At 37.8% G+C, this 22,015-nt stretch overlaps 1 protein-coding gene across 5 annotated transcripts in view; it reads left to right on the top strand.

Moving 5' to 3' along the window:
• Positions 1 to 22,015, top strand: part of pacsin3 (protein kinase C and casein kinase substrate in neurons 3) — a 67,134-nt gene that overhangs the window by 34,625 nt on the left and 10,494 nt on the right. For all 5 annotated transcript variants that reach the window (XM_057838376.1, XM_057838358.1, XM_057838341.1 and 2 more), the window contains 3 exons: positions 4,747 to 4,867; positions 8,516 to 8,658; positions 19,521 to 19,690. In XM_057838376.1, coding sequence (XP_057694359.1) covers positions 4,747 to 4,867; positions 8,516 to 8,658; positions 19,521 to 19,690 — 434 coding nt within the window. The remainder of the gene's footprint in view (positions 1 to 4,746; positions 4,868 to 8,515; positions 8,659 to 19,520; positions 19,691 to 22,015) is intronic.

The raw sequence follows: 22,015 nt of genomic DNA, 5'->3' as shown, positions 1-22,015 counted from the left end.
AACAACCTCCTTCCCTCAGTCAGAGCATTGAAGATGGGTTGTGGCTGTGTCTTCCAACATGACAATGACCCGAAGCACACAGCCAGGAAAACCAAGGAATGGCCTAGCCAGTCGCCAGACTTAAATCCAATAAAAAACCTTTGGAGCGGGCTCAAAATCAGTGTTTCTCAGCGAAAGCCCAGAAACCTGACTGATCTAGAGAAAATTTGTGTGGAGGAGTGGGCCAAGGTCCCTCCTGCAGTGTGTGAAAACCTGGAGAAAAACTGCAAGAAAGGTTTGACCTCTATAATTGCAAACAAAGGCTATTGTACCAAATATTAACATTCGTTTTCTCAGGTGTTCAAATACTTATTTCAGCTGTATCACACAAATCGTTAAAAAAAAAAATCATACATTGTGACATCTGGATTTTCTTCACTGTATACAGTGTGTGTGTGTATACAGTATATATATAATATATATAGGCCCTATATGTTTTTTTTTGTGTGTGTTTGTAAATCTGACTGGAAGTCAGTGCCTAAATCGTCATGAACCTCACTGCACGTCACTGGAAATGGGGTGCAGCATTCTACATTCATTGTGAAAAAACAAGGCATTATTTATCGATTTAAGATGGTGACACATTGCCATACATATTATTATTATTATTTGTAAGACATGGAAATTTTCCTTATGCCTTCAGTAAAAAATAAAGCATGTTTATTTTCGATGAGGATTCATTCATGACTTTATATTAAAAGAATGCAGGTATTGCTTGTGTGTGGACACTGAAGTTAATGGAAAACTTGCTGTTGTCCATTAACTCTTGGTTCAACATTTGTTTAAACAGACCACCATTACCATGACAACCCAGATTGCATTGTCCAATGAGGTTGTAACAAGAGCACATTCTTTTGTTAACCTGAGCACATTCTTTGGATTGGCTCCTTCTTATAGACATTCTACAGCAGGTTTAATGCAACAATGACTTATTTGCCTTTAATGTTTGATTCCAGATTTAAAAAACAAAAACAAAACAAAGTCAATTTGATGCTGTAGCTGTGAAGGGTTCAGTGTATGAGTTCCGATCACTGCGTGGCTTACGAAAGACCTTTGTCTTCTTTCTGTTACCCCCCTACTTGTGGGAGAACTTTGATTTCTGCTCTCACAAATTGCAGTTACTGAGGCTGTCGTTGAATTTAGTATTTTAAGTCTCTTCAACAAGTTTTGAAGCTCCATAAAATTGAATTGTATGTAAATTTTATAATAAGATTGATCTCATTACATATAGTTAAAACCAGAGATCTAAATATTGACACTACCACCTAAGAAGGAACGGTTTTCCTGATATGGAGTCTTTTCCATTTTTACGAAGTCTTCCAATAATGACACTAAATTTCCAAACTGTTGACACAATGAATCAATATCTTTATGAAAAATATTCATCAAACAAGTATTTACTATACCATTTTGTACAATTATTTTCTATCAGATTGTGTTATAAGTGTTTTGTTGTTCAAAGTTCATTTAAAATCCCCCAAATATTTTAACCATGTAATTAGTTCTTATTTAATTCCTCGCTATTATTTTGAAGAGTTTGCATCCCAACTGTGTGGGCAGAAAGCAAGCAATGCTGGTCATCAATTGCTGAGCACATTGTGACACAAACAGAAAATCTTCACAGCACTTTTGAATGGGAGCTATGCCACATGGCATCCTTAATATTTTAATACAGGTATTCATTTTCTCAACACACACTAAGTGCATGACTTAATTGCATGTAGTAAACACATTTGTCGTTCGAATACCAATAATTATTAGCACACTCAATAACACTTTTCAAGTCGGAAATATTCAGCGAAATGTATTTGCAAATTAAAAAATGATGTTCTGCTTTTTGCATTTAATTAGCTGCTGCAGCAGCATGATCACTAAGAGGATTGACTTTGCTGCCTGTTGCTTGCATGTGACCAAAAAGAAGTCATTTCTAAGGTTCAAACGTAGCTTTACACTTTCATTTCGCATCTTGTTTCCTCAAGCTTTGGAAGCATTAAATAAACATTGTTTCAAGTGAACTTATGGTTTGGATGTAGAGCTGCAACAGTTCCCAATGTTAGCGTTTCTGATTTTGTCAAGACGTCATACCAGTGGCTGTTCCATAAAGCTTAACCTGGGATGGCAGGAGACTCAATTGCTAAATTTCTAAATAACAGATAGGCTCACTATGACGTTTCCTCATGGTTGGAGGCAACCATTTCTCTTTAAAGGGTGTTTTTATGGAGTTTGTCACTTATATACTTGCGATTGCCACCTACGTATAGACCTAAAGCGTAACTGTAGCCTGTGTTAAGCTCATGCATGGCGCGTATGAAAGCAACAAGCGTTTGGCCCATCAAATCACCACCAGAAATGTAAAAACAGCAAACATGAGTGTTCATACTGTTAGTAGCAAGTCTTAAGTGGGTTATAAAAGTGCTTCTGCCAAGCGATGACTAAGCGCAGGCTCAGGGAAACGGACATGCTGCCGCTTGGACCATCACAGCAAGCGCGTGTTTGCCCAGCCACTGAAGGGAAGAAAAAGTGCTTTTTGGGGCAAATTCAGTTAAAATATTGGGGATCTGTGTACATGCAGTGAATTCTAAACTGTAAACCCAATAAAACATGAAGCATATATAATTAAAATTCATTTATCTTGTGTACAACTTTTCCCTCACGAGTGACACTGGAATGCTGGAGTAAACCCTGAACTGGTTGCAAGCTAATCACATAGACAAACATCCTTTCAAAATCAAACCAATGGAGAATTTGGAGTGTCTAAACGGCCTACCATGCATATTTTTGGAATGTGGGAGGAAACCGGCGTAACCGGCAAAAACCCACGCAGGCATTGAAAGAACATGGAAACTCCACACAGGAAGGCTGGATCCCAGGATTGAACTCTTGATCTCAGAACTGCAAGGCATACCATTAAAATCTATAAACAAATTCTCCGTGTAGTTAAAAAAAAATATATATATATATTGATAGGTTAACTTTAGGGGTGGTAAGGCATTTCGCAAGGGCGACAGTTTCCACAAAAGTGATGTGACACAAGTTCAGTACTTTAACATGTTGTCTTGTTAAATGGATTCATTGATTCGCATTGATTCTACGTGGCGACCCCTGAAGGGAAAAGCTAAAAGGAAAAATTGTTAATGTGTTAAAGAGTAAATACTAGTAAAAAATTGTCAGTTCAAAGACACACAACACATAAGATTATAATATTAATTGATATGATTTGATTAAAGAAATTACAGCAAAATGAGTAATAAAGATGTTAATTATAGCTAGGTATTTTGGCAAAAGGCAAAATTTGGACTACTTTAAAAAAAAAAAAAAAAAAAAAAAAGTTTTGGAGCAAGGAAATATTTTTAACAGTCAAAGTCCTACAAAGGGTAGTCCCCGGGTTACAACGCACCCGACCTGATTTCGACTTCACGACCCCGGAGTCTCGTCTGCCATTTTCTCTCCCCAGTGTTTAAAACATTTTTTTTTTAAATTCTTAAGTCGTGCAACAGTGTCTCGTCTGCCATTTTGTCACCAGTCTTGATATTATTTTTTACTTTAGTTTGTTAATATGACGTATAATACATGTCTTTGGATTGTTATTTTGAGATTTTGGGGTGTTCGGGAGTACTTAAAGGATTAATTCCAATTTACGTGAAAATTCGGGTTACATCGCCAGCATAGGAACAGAACTCATTCGCAACCCGAGGACTACCTTATTGCTTTCTTATAATGCTGTCTTGTTTGCTCTATATCTGGCAAGTTAGCGCCTCACAGCCATGGAGCTGTGGACTGCTTGTTATTTCTGATTTGTAGTTACACAAAATCAACAAAATAATGAAATGACATTAGCCCTTTCATACACAAGTTATGAAGAAAAAAAAAACAATGCACTCCTTCAACTCTGGCTGCTAAATGTCCAATTTAAATGTCCAAAATAAATACCCATCAGTACCAATGTTTACACTTGGTACTGATGGGTATTTATTTTATGGGGTTGCACTTTGCACTTTACCAACTTAGCTGTATGAGCTGGATGGATGCTCCAAACAAAGTTTCGTTGTGCTTTTTTGTTGCAATGACAATAAATATTCTGAATCTGAATACATTTTGACTTATTTGTGTTTATAAAAAATGATATAAAAATACAATAACTATTTTGAATTTAAAAAGATTAAAGCTGTTTGTGTCATTATTAGTGTTTGTATTGTTGCATTTTTTAAAATTTGTTTCAAATCAATTCCTCATGACATGTGGATTTGCTTCTGCTTCTGCAATCCTGCCTTCCAGGTTTATAAGATCGCAATAGGTGCCGGCCTATTGTGGAGTGTCACCTAAACCTTCTTGAACCAAGGCACATATTTCACATTAAGAAAATCATTGAACAAAATGTGGCATGTTACACAAAATGTGACCTAGGTTGAAAATAATTGAATCTGTCACTATTCATCTAATTTGGCAGTGATACATGAGTAACTTATTATTTTTAAAACTAATGTTTGTGGAAATTAGTGTTATCGAATAATTAACATAGCATATCTGCTGATCTCTTATGACACTAATGACTCTTATGATGTGCTACGGCATAATGATTGGGAGTCACTGATCAAAATAACCCGATAATGCATCCAAAGGACCAGGCGCCCTGCTGCCGTAGCCAACTATAAAGGGCATAGATTGTGTGAATGTGAGTAAAGAATTAACCCGGCAACCTATCTGCAGGTTCCGAGAGCTGTACCAGGACTTGGGTCAGAGCATTCGAGCAGCAAATGAGACAGAAGATCTTCGATGGTGGAGAAACACCCACGGACCAGGCATGAGCATGAACTGGCCACAGTTTGAGGTGGGAATGCATAAATATATCACCACTAAAATATAAACACAAATAAAAAGGGAACCAAACATTCCGTAAGCAAAATTGTGAACTTAACACTTAGAAAACCTCTGATTGAAAACCTTATTGATCAAAGATGTCATGATTATAGTGCGTATGATATCACTCACGTCCACTAAAAGCTAAATTTGAAAATAATCAAGCAACCCTACTTTCTTTTGTGAGTTAAAGACTAAACAAGATCATGTTTTGTCAAAAAACTTGACAGTCTTTAACCTCTCCATTTTTTTTTTGTGTGTTAGCTTCTGACAAAACTGAATATTAAATAGGCTGTTTCTATGAAAGCCCTGTTGTTACTAAGTCTTGAGTGGGTCAATGGAATGCTGTCGCACACACACGCACACACAGAGAGTTCCCCTCGGACTTTCAGTGGAAAGCTACTATGAAAAATACTCTTTTGGACTGGTCTTATAGGGACACATATTTACATACTGGACAATTGGACAACTACCAAACAATGAAAAAAGGGTTAGCCCTAATCCATTGCAGGATTCAATTAGATTAGTGGAGTCCACACTACGGCCCGTGGGCCAACTGTGTCTCAGTTTTTATTGACCCCCAGGAAATTATGAAAATTTAATTGAATATGGCCCACACGAGAAGCATGAGCTAAGCCTCCTGTCTGCTGTACTTCTCTGTTTCAACACTAGTCTTCCCAAAAAATTAAGTACAAGTAAAAAAAGCATTTGGTGAAAACAATACTCATGATGACTAATTTTTAGTGTTGCACCGATACCATTTTTATGCCCCGATACAGATACCTGGCTGTGCAGTATCGACCGATACGGATACCATTCCCCTTTGTTTGATATATATACATATACTAGTTAACTAAACCTTCGGCTGTCAAAGGCCAAAATAGTGCTAAATTCGTGAAATTAAAACATATGTATAATACTAGCCCAACAGTAAGAAAGTAAAAATACGAATGAATAATGAATAAACTTTTTTAAACCAATAGTTTTGGCTCTCAAAGGCCAAACAGTTCAACTTTCATGAAATTATATGCAATAATAAATGATCACAGCAACCTGTCTCCCTATCTGTACACTGGCATCAACACATACTTGGCCACTTGGCTTAGCTTTCTTTGCTTACTTCTACAGCAATTTTGAATAGGCTTGCCACCCGTCCTTTGAAATAAGGAATCGTTCCGAATTGGGATTTTAAAATTGCGTTCCAGAATATACATAGATACATTTCTATGCATTTTAGGAGTTTTGGGATGTCCCTTTTTTTTCATCGCCTGTACGGCTTTTGGCACGAGGGGGGACGTCCCTTATTTCTATTTCTGAAAGGTGGCAACCCTACTTTTGAAATGGGTCTCAAATTACTGCAGCATTTCTTTTAGTAAAAGGCAATAAAAGTAAAGTAGATAAGGTAAACTGACCAGGGTTTGTTGCTCCGGTCCCGCCCCCTTTCTCTTGGTAGCAGTTGCTGCTGTTGTCTTAGTGTTAGTTCACGATTCGTCTTCAAATGTCTTATCAGGTTGGAAGTATTGAAACCGGCCGATTTAACGCGACCTCTCGAAACTTTCAGTCTGCAAATTTTGCATGCCGCCATTGTACTCGACAGAGATGATAAAATGAAATATTTCTAGACCGCCGACATTTTCCTCTCGTAGTTTGTTTCTCCTACATATAAAAAAAACTGCCCCGGCATTGGTTAAGAGCGGCTATTGGCCCACCGTCATTGGTCCGGAGCAGGCCAGTAGTGATAGCTGCTTGGCATGCAAAGTGATCACGTGTCTTCACACAATAGAGAGTGTAGTGAACTGCAGGAGAAAAAAAGGCTGCGGTCGAGTGTTATAATACTGGAATGGTAAATGGTATCGGCACCCTCTTTGTTGGTACTCGCCGATACCGATACCACGATTTCGGGCCGGATCGGCCCCCCCCCCTGCCGATACTGGTATCGGTGCATCTTTATTTATTTTATCACACAGACAAAAACATTAAATGATGTGCAAATTCTTGAATCTCAAAAAAAATATATAAACAAATCAACTCATTAAGCTCCAAATACATTTTTGGCTGTGTGTGTTTTTTAGATATTTCTTATTTTGTCTCTATACACCATGTCAAATGTTTAATATGCCCTGGGTATCTTGCTTGGTATATTTTTTCTCAGCACTACGTCTTATCTATTTAATTGTTTTATTGGCTGTTTTGACTTTCAGCGCGATGCAATGTATTTGTTTTTGTTTTTTTCCCCCCTCAATTTTAATGTATACTTTCCAACCTTTTATTTATCATGAAGTATATTTTTCGTTGTTGTAAAGCACTTTGAGGACCTTTCAGGTTTTTGTAATGGGCTGTATAAATAAATTTGATTTGATTTGAATGTCATCTATATGAACTGCTATTATTACACTATAAACTATTATGTGACAGTATTAGCAGTGGTTAATTTGTGCCGGATCCTGCCGGAACAAGATCCGGCACCTCTTGATTTTGGCCTTCCTGTATTCCGGGACTTATTTGGGCAGATCCAGCACCTCTCGTGTATAGAAAATAATAATGATATAAAAACACTTTTTAAAAATGTACTGTAATAGCCCCGAATGGGGGAAAGAAGGAGTGGGGTCATTAGCCACGTTTACATGCTGACTTTTATTCATACCGATTCAAATCATTCCGAATGGAAATTTCACATCAGCTGTTTACATGTCACTTCATCTATTCCGATCCAGCGTTTACATGTGTCTGCCTTTATTCCGAAAGGACGTTTGACAACTGCCGTCTGACATGCGCCGATTAATCAAAACAAAGCGTCACGTTGCAAAACATGGAGATCGATCGTCAGATCAGCTGCTGTTTTAACTTTTCGAGTGGAAACAAAACTTCAGAATGACACGCCGTTCATTTAAAAAGTTGTGTGGGTGCGCTGTGCGTGTGCTTGGAAGCCATGTTGCAAGTGACGTTACTTACGTCACCAAGTGACGTCACCACGTCAGTACGGAGCATGTGCAGGAAGAACGCAACCAGACACCATTCTGCTTCCCTGTTTACATGATATAATTTTACTTCTAATCGGTTTGGGAAAAGGAATATTCCACCCCTGTGAATCGGAATGAAATTCCATTCGGTTTGGGCCTGTTCATTCCGAATGAGTTGTTTATATGGAACACATTTATTCGGTTTGAACAAATATTCCGATTGTAATTGGAATATTTGGCTCCATGTAAACGTGGCAATTGATGGCTTTCTCCACTTTATTGTGCAACAATGAGAAAACAATAAACAAAATAACAGCGGACTGCCGCCACATTGGACCACTAACTTTTGCTTCTCTCCGGTCCCCTCTTGGCTTCCTACTAACTCACAGCTCTCCAGTCCCAGCGTCTCTTAAAGGGACTGTGCATAGTTACGGACATTACAGTATGAAATAAAACAATATGCATAAATTCATTTACAGAAACAATCCCAAGAATTGCATGTTCTTTATAAAAATTGAAAGATTTGAAAGAGTCGGAGATATGTTGATGCACTAAAAAGCTGGACAAACAAATCACACCCCTGACATTAAAAAAAAAAAAAAAAAAACTTTTGAAATATTTGAAATATCCTTTGTAAAAATGCATATATGCTCGTACAGGAGTGGACACCAGACACAATCCGGACCATCAGCAGGAAGGAGCGATCTAGACACTCAGAGGACAACGTAGTCACCCTTACCAACATAGTATCCTCCGGAGAAAATGACATCCCTCCTAGTCCCACCACCCAGAAGGCTAACAGGTACAAGACACTCTTCACCTTGTGCTAAGAAAATGTTCAGTCAGGGGCTGTTTAAATAGACAAATTCATTCAGATTAAAAGCCTGATCAGAAGAAAATGTTTCATATACAAACCCCACTTCACTGCAAAACATTTCAAACTAGTTAAACTTTACAAATGAAAGTCCACCTGCTGCCTTAAAAACACATGTTGACTCAATTTGAGGTTTACCGGTATCTTCGTTGTAACTCATTAATTATTTTCAAAAATTAATTGTACAACATTGTTGTTAGGGATGTCCCGATCCAGGTTTTTGCACTTCCGATCCGATACCGATACTGGCCGATACCGATACCGGCCTATCTGAGCATGTATTAAAGTTTAAAGTTATTTAGCCTCCTTACTTAGTTGTCAGACTCATGTTTAAAAGGGTTTTAGTACTCTTGATAACAACTAGCCAGCTGAATTAGGTGAGTTTGAATAACACACAATGGTTGGTAACAAGAAACTGACCTGTTTATTCAGTGACAAACACAAAACATTATAAATGACAAACAGAAATGGCATAGTCAGTCAGTAAAACGTGCAAATAATATTGTAAACTGACAGTGGAAAATCCCACAAACCCCCCAAGCTATTAGATGCTTTTAATGTTTCGTGCATTAGTTACAAAAATTGTATAAAAAGCCTCTCAGGTTTAAATAAACGACTATTTCAGAATCAAGTTTACATTTTAAAACAGTAAATAAAATACTCCAGTCCCCATTCTGTATCAGCAGCTTTGAACTAAATTCAATTAATTTAATTTTGCGAATCAACTGTTTAAGTTGTTAAAATTGTTCCCGTTATTCCATAATTTCCCTTCTGTCTACTATTGACATGTGAAAGTTTTAAAACTGTTTTGAAGATGGATTCAAGTCAAGATTTTGCCGATTTAGGAGTATACTGCTCCCCTTGTGTGTGTAAGCGGACACAAGTTCGCAGCAAGCCAAACTCCATTCAAAAATTAACGCGGGAGTCAGGAAGTAGCATCCAAGCTCCAGGTGCTTTTATTTAGCTGCACTGTCACATCCAAAAATGAACCCAGGTGAAACTAAAAGAAATATAATGTACAGAACGAAAATGATTGACAGGTTTGACTATCCATATGCTATATATGTCAAATATATACGAAACCAATTCCCATACAATGCCTCTCAATATTCTAATATGCAAATGAAGCATGCAGCAGGTGCCAAAGTTTACAAAGTGGTCAAAACGCTCCAAATGTGGCACATAAATCGCTAATACTATATATAAAAAATGTTGTACTTACAGACGATGCCTTCGAAGGCGCAAACAACACGACAAGTTTAGGATAGCGTGAGCACAGTAAACAATGCTGCCCAGCTCTCGTCAAACGGCGGACTGACGAAACGACTACAAACATGGCCGCCGCGCTACTTCTTTCCTGTTGGACGGCTGTCAAAATAACAGCAGGAACGAAAAATGCACATGGTAAATCGCGAAATGAAGGGCAGAACAAGGAGTATTTTAGATAAAAAGTTAATTAGGTTCGCTTGGAAGGTTCACTACAACAGCCTACAAGGGAAGTCTCCTGCTTTAAGATGGCGGCTGTTTACTAACGCACCTAGTTTTCAATGCATGTGTATGTCGCTAAATGCTTGATTAGGTTGGTTGTATTAAAACTTCTTATAGCTTTACCACCACGCTTGACTTTATTGTGGCATATGTTGCACTCTGCCTCTTTGTCTTTGTCGTCCTTTAAGGTGAAATGATCCCACACAGCTGACATTTTTACAGATAAAGTCTCTCGGTAAATTGGGAGACGGTAATGTAGTGTGTTGAAAGTGTGCCTTAAAATGCGGACCGGATTTTAGGGAAACCGAAGCAAAAACTGGAATGGATTATGTATATCGGTGCGCTGGAAAACCAGGACCGGAGTTTCAAAAAAACTGGATCGGAAGTCTGGATCGGAATTTTTCCTTGTCGGCCAATCCGATACCGATCCGCATTTTTTTGCCCATATCGGCGTCCGATCCGATCCAAATATTGGATCGGGACATCTCTAATTGTTGTTGTTGACTGAACATAGTTTTTCACATTGGGAAAGTTGAGTCAACATTTAATCACTTGCTGTCTCAACTTGATACCTTGAGTTAAAACAAAACATTACAACTTTAAAAAAAAAAAAAAAAAAAAAAAAGGCAATTACTTGTTGTGTCAATTTTCCAATGCAAGTTAAATTTACTGTATGTCACCAATACCGGAACTTTGATTAGCTAGTTGAACAAACACACACATTTCTGTGTTATTGTAACTCACAGTTGTGTGTTAAGACAATGTACTATATTACTTCCCATTTTAAGTTTAGAGGATTTAAAATTTAAATTCATATAAATTTATATAATACATGACATACACACAATGTTATGAAGGTTGGATTACATACAATGTTATAATTCCACCCGGCTGTTTACCGCAATGTACAGGAAAACTGTTTCACTGTACGTTGTTATATTACATTATTAAAGTCATAATATTCCAAGAATTGTCAAATATGGTCAAATTAAAGGATTCAAATTGAAGTACTATGAGATTAAAGTCGTTTTGTTGCTTTTTCTACCTTAAAATTACTTTTACACTTTTACCGACGTAAAGTTTTTATTAACACAAAATTACTTTTGCTGCACTATTAGGTGATTGAAGTAATATTACAGGGTACCCGTGTCGTTTTAAAAAGTCTTTAAAAAAAAAAACAACAACCCTGAAATCCAATTACATCAATATATGGCCTTAAAATGTCTAAAATACGCCTAAAATCTCATAAGAACTACTAAATACGACAGTTAAATGTCTTAAAAATCTATTTACTTGTATTTTGAACATGCATAAACTTCAGTTTTGATTTTTGGGGACGCTATAACGTAACTACAAAGCGGAACAACCTCTGCTACTCGGTCAGAATTTATCAAACACTACCAGCTATTGCTTGCGCTTGTGTGTTGACAGTAGGGCTGCAGCTATCAAATATTTTAGTAGTCAATTAATTGATGGACTAGTTAGTTGGAATAACTGAGTAATCGGATAAGGAACATGAAAAATTAAAATACCCGAGCTGAGCCTAAAACTGTATAAATCATGAATGCATTAAAAAAAACATTAGCTCAAACAAAAACTTAGTTTACGTTGGTCTTACTATAACAGGGAGCAGTTGGATTCAGCCATGTGAAAAGAGGCAGACCAGAGGGCAGTGTATCCACCCTAATCTATAAAACTAAATGCAAATGCTTTTAAAATAAACCATTACAACGCCACTTAAATTAAACGAATACTCGAAGCAACAAAATTTAATTTGAATATTTTTTTCTAATCGAATACTCGAGTTAATCGATTAATCGTTGCAGCACTAGTTGACAGCTTAGTTAGCATAGTAACGGAGAAAAGTTTAAACGAAACTGAATTACAGTACAGCGGTACCTTGACATACGATCGCTTTGACACACGATCTTTTCAACATCTGATGTATAATTTGACTCACCGTTTGTTTCTACATCCGATGACATGCTCGAAATACGACGATTTATGACAGCGCCGCAGCGTTGTCATTGTTTTGCCATTGTTTTGTGGCATTGTTTTGCCACAAGATGGACACACTGCGGATCTTCTCGTGAGAGAAAGCAACACGGGTTCCAAAAATGTTAGTGCTGGTGGTGAAAAAACGAAAAAGGTGACGCTTACCATTGAAGTGAAGTTGGAAATGATAGAAAAATATGAGCGTGGTGCGGGCGTCCGTGAACTGGGTCGACAATACAGCCGTAGAATGTCTACGATCTCGATGGTCCTCCTCCGACCTCCGTTCGTCAGTCTTTATAAGCTAAGGTGACAATTTTTATTATGGTAACATCTCCAGAGAAATCGCCAGCTTCGTCAGGTTTTTAATCATTATTTCAGAATTTCCACTGCAGTTGACACCAACAACAAAACATTAAGTAAAGTAAAATCTCGACAGCACCTTTTTTACTGTCACGACAGCCACGCGGTGCGTTCAGGTACAGCACACAAAACACGTCCACCACACTAGAACCAGATTAGTTACATTATTATAGGAATTATTATTACCGTATTTTTCGAACTATAAGTCGCACCTGAGTACAAGTCGCACCAGCCCAAAAATGCGCAATGAAGAGGAAAAAAACCCCATATAAGTCGCACCTGAGTATAAGTCGTATGTTGGGGGGAAATTTACTTGATAAGATCCAACACATAGAACAGATATGTCATCTTGAAAGGCAATTTAAAATAAAAAATACAATAGAGAACAACATGCTCAATAGGTATACAGTATGATAATGTTTCCACTACGAATTTAGGCCTTTTTAAATCTCAGTTAATGATGCACCTTTTTAGACTCTCATTTCCCCCAGATTAGTGTAGCCTGGTTTTATTTCTTAAGGGTTTTTAATATTTTCAGATTTTATCCGTTTTATTGTTTTGTTTGCTGTCTGACTTTTATCGTGATGCGTTGATTTGTTACTTTTCTTTCTTTTTTTTCTTAATGTCATTGTATAATACTTTCCTGCCTTTTATTTACTATGCCCCATGTTTGTCTTTGTTGTAAAGCACTTTGGGGACCTTTCGGGTTTTGTAAAGGGCTATATAAATAAATTTGATTGATTTGATTGATTATATGATACATGGACAACAAAATGCGAACGTGGCCGGTATGTTAACGTAACAGAGCTGTTAAGAGTTATTCAGATAACTATAGCATAAAAAAACATGCTAACAAGTTTACCAAAGCATCACTGTCACTCCAAAACACCAAAATAACATGTGAAATGATATAATAATGAGTCAATAATTTCACACATTAGTCCCTCCAGAGTGTAAGTCGCACCCCCAGCCAAACTATGGGGGGGGGAGACTGCGACTTATAGTCCGAGAAATACGATATTATATTATTATTATGATTTTAATTTATAATTCATTTTTTGCTATTTGTAATTGCCATTTGTAATAGTACCAGCGGTATTTATTAAGGATTTAGTGTAGGTTTTTGGGCTGTGGAACAAATTAATAGTATTATAATATATTCTTATGGGAAAATCCCGCTCGACATAAGACCATTTCGACTTACAAAGAAGGTCCTTGAACGAATTAACTTCATGTGTAGAGGCATCACTGTACTTGCATCCATGGGTAAGTGGCCAATGGCCATTGGCTGTAGAGTCAACAAGTCGTGATTCACAACAGAGAAATTCCTGGTGTTTTCAATTAGTTTAAGGATTTTGTATTGCAATGTGAAAGAGCTGTGACTGAATTCATATACTTTGCAAGTAATTCCCTGCCTCCAAGTTTCCTTCAAGTCTTTTATGCTTTTTTTCCAGTATTGATGTGAAATGGGTCTTAAATTGTTTTCATTATGGTCTTTAAAAAAGTCGTAGAGTCTTAAATTTGGCTTGTTGAAACCAACAGACACCCTGTATTAGGAGAAAAATGGTAAAATTATGAAATTAAAGTTGTTATATTACTTATCATTTACGCTACGTGAACCGGAAGTTGTTCGGGGTACGTGGACTTCCAACATTTGGAGACGAAAAGGTCAGTGTGAGCACATAACAGCCATTATCGAAGGCGACGCGATGTCACGTGACAGAATGTGTCCGTCTGAACGCAGCTTGAGCATAAAGTCATCAAGTGGGTTACTTAAGTTTTAATGTAACATAAAAAGGGCTTATGGGATTTAAAATGGGGGGATAGATATTGCAATGTCAATTTTTTTTTTCAGTGTTTTCATTCCTGTTTTTACGTAGTTTTTAATTTCTTTAACCCTTTAACAACGAACGTCTCGGCGGCGACACGTTTACGCAGATCATCTTTGAAGCCTGGTCATGCTGTAATTACGTCACCCACGTGCCGTTACTCTCATTTGAAAGTGCGGAAGTTGAAGCCCGTTTGTACTTGAACTTGAAGTCAGTCGACCAAGTAAAATTGGCGATAATGTCATTTGAGTTTTATAGTTTTATTGCAGTCATAAATGTTAAAATGCTGCATGGACCATGTGTTTATGTCCATATTTCCATCATTTCTTGTCCTTTTTCAAAACCGAAAGCACTACGAAAAACAACATATCCCCGGAGCCATTGTGATGTCATGAAGGACGGACGTAATGTGAACATTTGAAATAAACCACAGAGCGGGGCGCCACCTAAGGAGAGTGAAACGAGCGGTAGCGAGCGACTGCCGGTTGGATTGAGCAAGCGTCTTTGAAACGTGCGGAATGAATCGAAAACTACATTTTGCACAAGCTAATGCATTATTTCATCAACTCGAGGTAGAGAATGAGCCAGATTTGTCAGTTTTCTTCGGATGAGTCGGCAAGAGAAGTGACAACAGCGTGGAAACGGCGGAAGAGCTGGATTGTGTGACTAGTGTGTGACGTAGCTCTGTGTCATCTTCAAGGTGAAACTGAGTGGCCTGAAAAAAATTGAACTGAGTTAGTTTATTGTCAATTTTTTTGAAAACTTTTTTTCAATGTTTGATTTTTTTTTTTTTTCACTATCAATCTTTACAATTTGTACAGTACAATAAAGTGAATAAATGAATAGCAGCAAGTGATGAGGTAGTAGTAATATAAAAGTACGTGTATGACAATTTACAGTACTCAAGAAAAGGAGGCAGATGGTTGGCTTGATATGAGGAAGTGCAAATGACATGATGTGCATTAATATTGATGTCACCATGCAAAAATGCTATAATGTAACAGTGCAAATATTGCATATGCAGTACCCAGATTGAGACAGATGTCTGAGAACAACATATTACTTAGTGAATTGTATGTCACAATGTTGTGACATTATCAGTGCAAGTAAAAGAGGTCATTAGGCCAGACCGATATTGGAAAAAATTAACATTACGATATACACAGTGTATCACAAAAGTGAGTACACCCCTCGCATTTCTGCAGATATTTATATCTTTTCATGGGACAACACTGACAAAATGACACTTTGACACAATGAAAAGTAGTCTGTGTGCAGCTTATATAAGAGTTAATTTATTTCATCCTCAAAATAACTCAAAATATAGCCATAAATATCTAAACCCGTGGCAACAAAAGTGAGTACACCCCATAAAAACTACGTACATCCCTAAATGTTCAAATTGAGTTCTGCTTGTCATTTTCCCTCCAAAATATCATGTCAGCATTGGCAACATCAAAGGCATGCAAATTTGGACAAAATAGGCTCAGGTGTTAAATGTAGTTATAATGTAATCATTAGATTAAATGTGGAAATCATTTCAAAACATGTTTTTTATATTAGAAGCACTGTATATATGGACATATTGAAGCCCCCATTTAAATATAATACTTAACAAGTCAGAGACCTCTGGTATGCATATAGGAAATAAGGAAGTCAAGTCTGTATTTACCTCTTAAGCATTTGAATTGTTAATATTAGTACAGCCCCTAAGGCGTTAACATTGTCTGCATAACATTGTAATTAGTTGAAAAGTATATGCACCAAAGACTTTATTAGTCCCATGTTCGCCCTTCCCTTTCAGTTTGTCCTCGAGCAAAAAGCATTTTGGTCTTCAAGAGTCAAACACATCACACCCATGCGTCTTCTCTAGACAGGCACAGCGCCACATTGAAAGTGTTTCGGGAAGTATGTGACTCAGACCCACGTACTGTTCTCCTCAGGTGGTGTTACTGGTTTGTTTCTTTTATGCTGAGGGAACGTAATTACATATCACTTGGAAACAGCACTGTGATTCCGCTCAGCTTAGCATAATTTCCTTGGTCGTTTAGAACGTACTGTTACAATATCAATACATGAATTACCAGGCTCCCTTTTGTGGAACGCAAATGATTAACTAAGTAAAGTTCAGTTGTATTTGACTTAAGTTCAACATAGTTGCATTTACTGGGTTCCCGCAGGGTTTTAAAAAGTTTTTAATAGTCTTAAATGTTTTTTGTTTGAGAAAGTGTCTGAATTCATTCACTGCCACTGACAGCGATAGACATCAAATCCATTTCAACTGGGAGGCTGGCATTGAGTGATCATGTTTCACTGCCAATGACGGTCAATAATGTCCAATCCAATTTGACACTTTTTTTGGGGGGGGGGGCATTGACATTTTTTAACATAACATTTTCAACTTGTTTTTCTTTCTATTGTCCCAAAGATTTTGGTTTAAACAGTTTGATTTTTATTCTTGATAAATGATCTGTTCTTAGATTTCGATTATCTTTTTTTTCTTGTTGGAAATTATAAATCTTTTCATGTGAAATGTTCCATTAATTTGGGGTCAATTTGTATTTGTTTTTTTGTGGTCTGTAGTCTCGGGATAATTTTTTACTGCTGGTTTTCTCAGAATATCACTTTTTTAAACCTGATAATATGACCTCATTTAGGGGGACAAACTCGGTCTCGCGTTTTATGAACACTTGGGCCTCCTCTACTTTTTCAGTACTTTGTACATTTTTCAGGAGTGCATTACGCCATTAAAATGTCAGCCGCTAATTGTGAGAAATTGCAGGTTTTGCATTAGATAAAAATGTATGATATAAAGAAATTATCTTGAAAAAAAGAAACATCTAATTAAAAAATGCTTTTACTCCTTCCAGTCACTTAAACACATTCAAGTAGAGTTGTCCGATATTACTGTATCGGGTAGCCGATAATTGCTGATAAAAGCATTTTAAAATGACATTGGATAATATCAACATCAGTTTTGGGCCAATGTGCATGTTGCCTTCAATGTGAATGAAGAAGCCTGCCTTACTACATGGGCTGCTCACAGCCTAGAACAGCAGTTATGCTTATTGATATAGTGGTGCAATATAAGCACTTTTCCCCATAACTTCTGTTGAAGTTGTTCTTTTTTTCAGACTGTTTATTTGGAAAACCTTGAAGTTGTTACATTTATCATAATTAAAGCATCCAGTGGGGCATCACAACACAATCAGCCATAATATGTTAACTCCACGACCGAATATATCGGTATCTGTTTGATATCTGTATCGAATTTTTGAAGTTGGAATAGACATGTGCCGATTACCGGTTTCGTGGTAGACAGTATTATGAAAACGTCAAGGTTTCAAAACCGCAAAAATTTTCCCTGTTACAAAATTGTTGACACCCTCAACTCAATATTTGGTTGCGCATCCTTTAGAACAGTGGTGTCCAAACTATTCCACATAGGGCCGCAGTGGGTGCTGGATTTCATTCCTACACAACAAGACGACATCTTTTCACCAATCTGGTGTCTCACAAGTGTAATCAGTTGATTGCAGTCAGGTGCTGCTTGTTTTAGCACAAACTTTATTGGTTAAACTGTCTGTGCTCGATTGGTAGGAACAAAAACCAGGACCCACGGTGGCCCTTGAGGACAGGTTTGGACACCCATGCTTTAGAAGAAATAACAGAAAGCAATCGCTTTCTATAACCATCAACAAGTTCCGTGCACCTCTCAGATGGAATTTTGGCCCACTCTTCTTTTGCAAACTGTTCCAGGTCTCTCAGATTTGAAGAGTCCCTTTTTGCAACAGCAATTTTAAGATCTCTCCATAGTGTTCAATATGATTTAGATCCGGACACATCGATGGCCACATCAGAATTTTCCGGCGCTTTTTCGCCAATCATTTCTTGGTGCTATTGAAGGTATGTTTTGGGTCATTGTCCTGTTGGAACACCCATGACCTCTGACGCAGACCCAATTTTCTGACACTAGACCCTTCATTCCGGCCCAAAACATTTTGATAGTCTCCATATTTCATGACTCCTTGCACACTGTCAAGGCACCCAGTGCCAGAGGTAGCAAAACAACCCCAAAACATTATTGGACCACCACCATGTTTGACTATAGGCACTGTGTTCTTTTCTTTGTTGGCCTCATTCTTTTTCTGGCACTTCTTGGTGCTATTTGAGGTATGTTTTGGGTCAATGTCCTGTTGGAACACCAATGACTGGCCCAAAACATTTTGATAGTCTCCATATTTCATGACTCCTTGCACACTGTCAAGTGGGGTGCCATTTCTGTTATTTCTTCTAAAAGAAGCGCAACCCAATAAAGGGTGACAACAATTTGTCCAGCCCATTTTGTGCATTCTGTGTAAAATTGTGTACATTTTGGCTTTTCTCGTCAGCTTTTTTGTGTTTTTTCCAATGCACATCCAAGGAATAAACACATGCATACTGAAAACTTACTGAAATTGCACTAATATCTGTGAGAAATGCTGTATTTTCTGGAAAAATTCCAGGGGTGCCAATAATTTCGTCCATGACTGTACTTATGTTCCAGTTTGCTAATGTTTTGAAAAATAAAAATCCTGTTCACTGGGAATTTTTTTTTTTTTTTTTTTAAGATATCTCAAAGTAATACATTTTAGAGCTGTAATTGCAATACCGTGATACAGACATATTTTGGCTTAAGGTTATCATACTGTCAGAATATTTTACTGGCACATGCCACGGGACAATTTTAGGATCATTATCAAACAGTTGTAAATTCAAGCATATTAAAACACACTTAATTGTGAAACAACCATTTTAAACACATTCCAAATGTATTTGAACACAAAAATTGCTGGCATACGTAATTAAAGAACATCATATTTATACGTGGAAAAAACACTTCAGTGACACCAAAACGTTTCGATATTATTGATCTGTCACGTTACAACCAAAGGCAAGATCTGGTGTGATTGTGTGTCTGTGTGTTTCTGGATGTGATGTGGCTGACATCAGCTATGTAGTTACACGTGTTTTACTCTTGCCTTGGAAAGTTTGACGCCTGTTTATAATGAACCATTAAACAATGCTAGCAGTGTCAGTTGCAATAAAATGTCAATGACCATCACTTTACTCCTTTAGGGTTGTAAAAGATGATTCTTCAGACTGGTCAGAAGAGGAGAACCCAAAGAAACTGGCCGTGAACGGTGTCGGCGAAACGGGGGACAAAGAGGAGCAGGTAGAGGGCGTGCGAGTCCTAGCGCTCTATGATTACTCGGGCCAGGAGGCTGACGAGCTCAGCTTCAAAGCAGGTATTAACCCTCACTAATGTTTCAAGAGCGGAGGCATCACAATATACAGTGCCTTGCAAAAGTATTCGGCCCCCTTGAACCTTGCAACCTTTCGCCACATTTCAGGCTTCAAACATAAAGATATAAAATGTTAATTTTTTGTCAAGAATCAACAACAAGTGGGACACAATCGTGAAGTGGAACAAAATTTATTGGATAATTTAAACTTTTTTAACAAATAAAAAACTGAAAAGTGGGGCGTGCAATATTATTCGGCCCCCTTGCGTTAATACTTTGTAGCGCCACCTTTTGCTCCAATTACAGCTGCAAGTCGCTTGGGGTAAGTTTCTATCAGTTTTGCACATCGAGAGACTGACATTCTTGCCCATTCGTCCTTGCAAAACAGCTCGAGCTCAGTGAGGTTGGATGGAGAGTGTTTGTGAACAGCAGTCTTCAGATCGTTCCACAGATTCTCGATTGGATTCAGGTCTGGACTTTGACTTGGCCATTCTAACACCTGGATACGTTTATTTTTGAACCATTCCATTGTAGATTTGGCTTTGTTTTGGATCATTGTCCTGTTGGAAGATAAATCTCCGTCCCAGTCTCAGGTCTTGTGCATATACCAACAGGTTTTCTTCCAGAATGTTCCTGTATTTGGCTGCATCCATCTTCCCGTCAATTTTAACCATCTTCCCTGTCCCTGCTGCAGGCCCAAACCCTGATGCTGCCACCACCATGTTTGACATTGGGGATGGTGTGTTCAGGGTGATGAGCTGTGTTGCTTTTACGCCAAACATATCGTTTTGCATTGTGGCCAAAAAGTTCAATTTTAGTTTCATCTGACCAGAGCACCTTCTTCCACATGTTTGGTGTGTCTCCCAGGTGGCTTGTGGCAAACTTTAAACGAGACTTTTTATGGATATCTTTGAGAAATGGCTTTCTTCTTGCCACTCTTCCATAAAGGCCAGATTTGTGCAGTGTACGACTAATTGTTGTCCTATGGACAGACTCTCCCACCTCAGCTGTAGATCTCTGCAGTTCATCCAGAGTGATCATGGGCCTCTTGGCTGCATCTCTGATCAGTTTTCTCCTTGTTTGAGAAGAAAGTTTGGAAGGACGGCCGGGTCTTGGTAGATTTGCAGTGCTCTGATGCTCCTTCCATTTCAATATGATGGCTTGTACAGTGCTCCTTGAGATGTTTAAAGCTTGGGAAATCTTTTTGTATCCAAATCCAGCTTTAAACTTCTCCACAACAGTATCTCGGACCTGCCTGGTGTGTTCCTTGGTTTTCATAATGCTCTCTGCACTTTAAACAGAACCCTGAGACTATCACAGAGCAGGTGCATTTATACGGAGACTTGATTACACACAGGTGGATTCTATTTATCATCATCGGTCATTTAGGACAACATTGGATCATTCAGAGATCCTCACTGAACTTCTGGAGTGAGTTTGCTGCACTGAAAGTAAAGGGGCCGAATAATATTGCACGCCCCACTTTTCAGTTTTTTATTTGTTAAAAAAGATTAAATTATCCAATAAATGTTGTTCCACTTCACGATTGTGTCCCACTTGTTGTTGATTCTTGACAAAAAAATTAAATTTCATATCTTTATGTTTGAAGCCTGAAATGTGGCGAAAGGTTGCAAGATTCAAGGGGGCCGAATACTTTTGCAAGGCACTGTATATTTTGGTAAGCATACTTCACAAAATGTTTTTTGTCACCTCAAAAACTTTTATGCCTTTATAGGGCAATCATTTAACTTTTCCGGTGTCACTTTTTCCAAAAAGTGTGCATGTTAATTCATTGGTTGTCATTAACGACACTAGACCATTTGAACTGGGAGGTTTGGCAGCAAATGAATAAATTCGCTGCCAAACCCTCCTAGTTCAAATGGATTGGAGGACGTCTGCAATGGATAAACTAATTTCGCGAAATATAATTTGTCACAGAGACTTATTTCCTGTTGTGATGCCTCCTCTGTGCACATTTTCACACAAACTCATGTCAAACCTCGACGTTCTACATGAGGAATGTAGATGAAATGTGTATAATGCGAAGGGAAGACGACCGCAGCAAACACTTCACTTTCGTCTGCGTGTTTGTCCCGTGTGTGAAAGTTGTCGAAAATGGATTATTTTTGTACAAATAATTCATTTAAAGTTACAGCAAGCAACCACTTGTGCTCATTTATACCCTGCAAGGATCATAGTCTTGATTGTGTCCTGAAAAGTTCAAACTTGAGGAGTCGTTCGATGCTGTGACTTCAAATGGACCATGTTTGTGTGGGCATGTTTTGAGATCTTCAAGATGTTAAGCATGGGCACATCTTAACATTGCAC

This window comes from Corythoichthys intestinalis, chromosome 1, assembly GCF_030265065.1.
Source record: "Corythoichthys intestinalis isolate RoL2023-P3 chromosome 1, ASM3026506v1, whole genome shotgun sequence".
NCBI lineage: Eukaryota > Metazoa > Chordata > Actinopteri > Syngnathiformes > Syngnathidae > Corythoichthys > Corythoichthys intestinalis.
The sequence above is the reverse complement of the archived record's forward strand: the minus strand, read 5'-3'. Positions and strand labels throughout refer to the sequence as shown.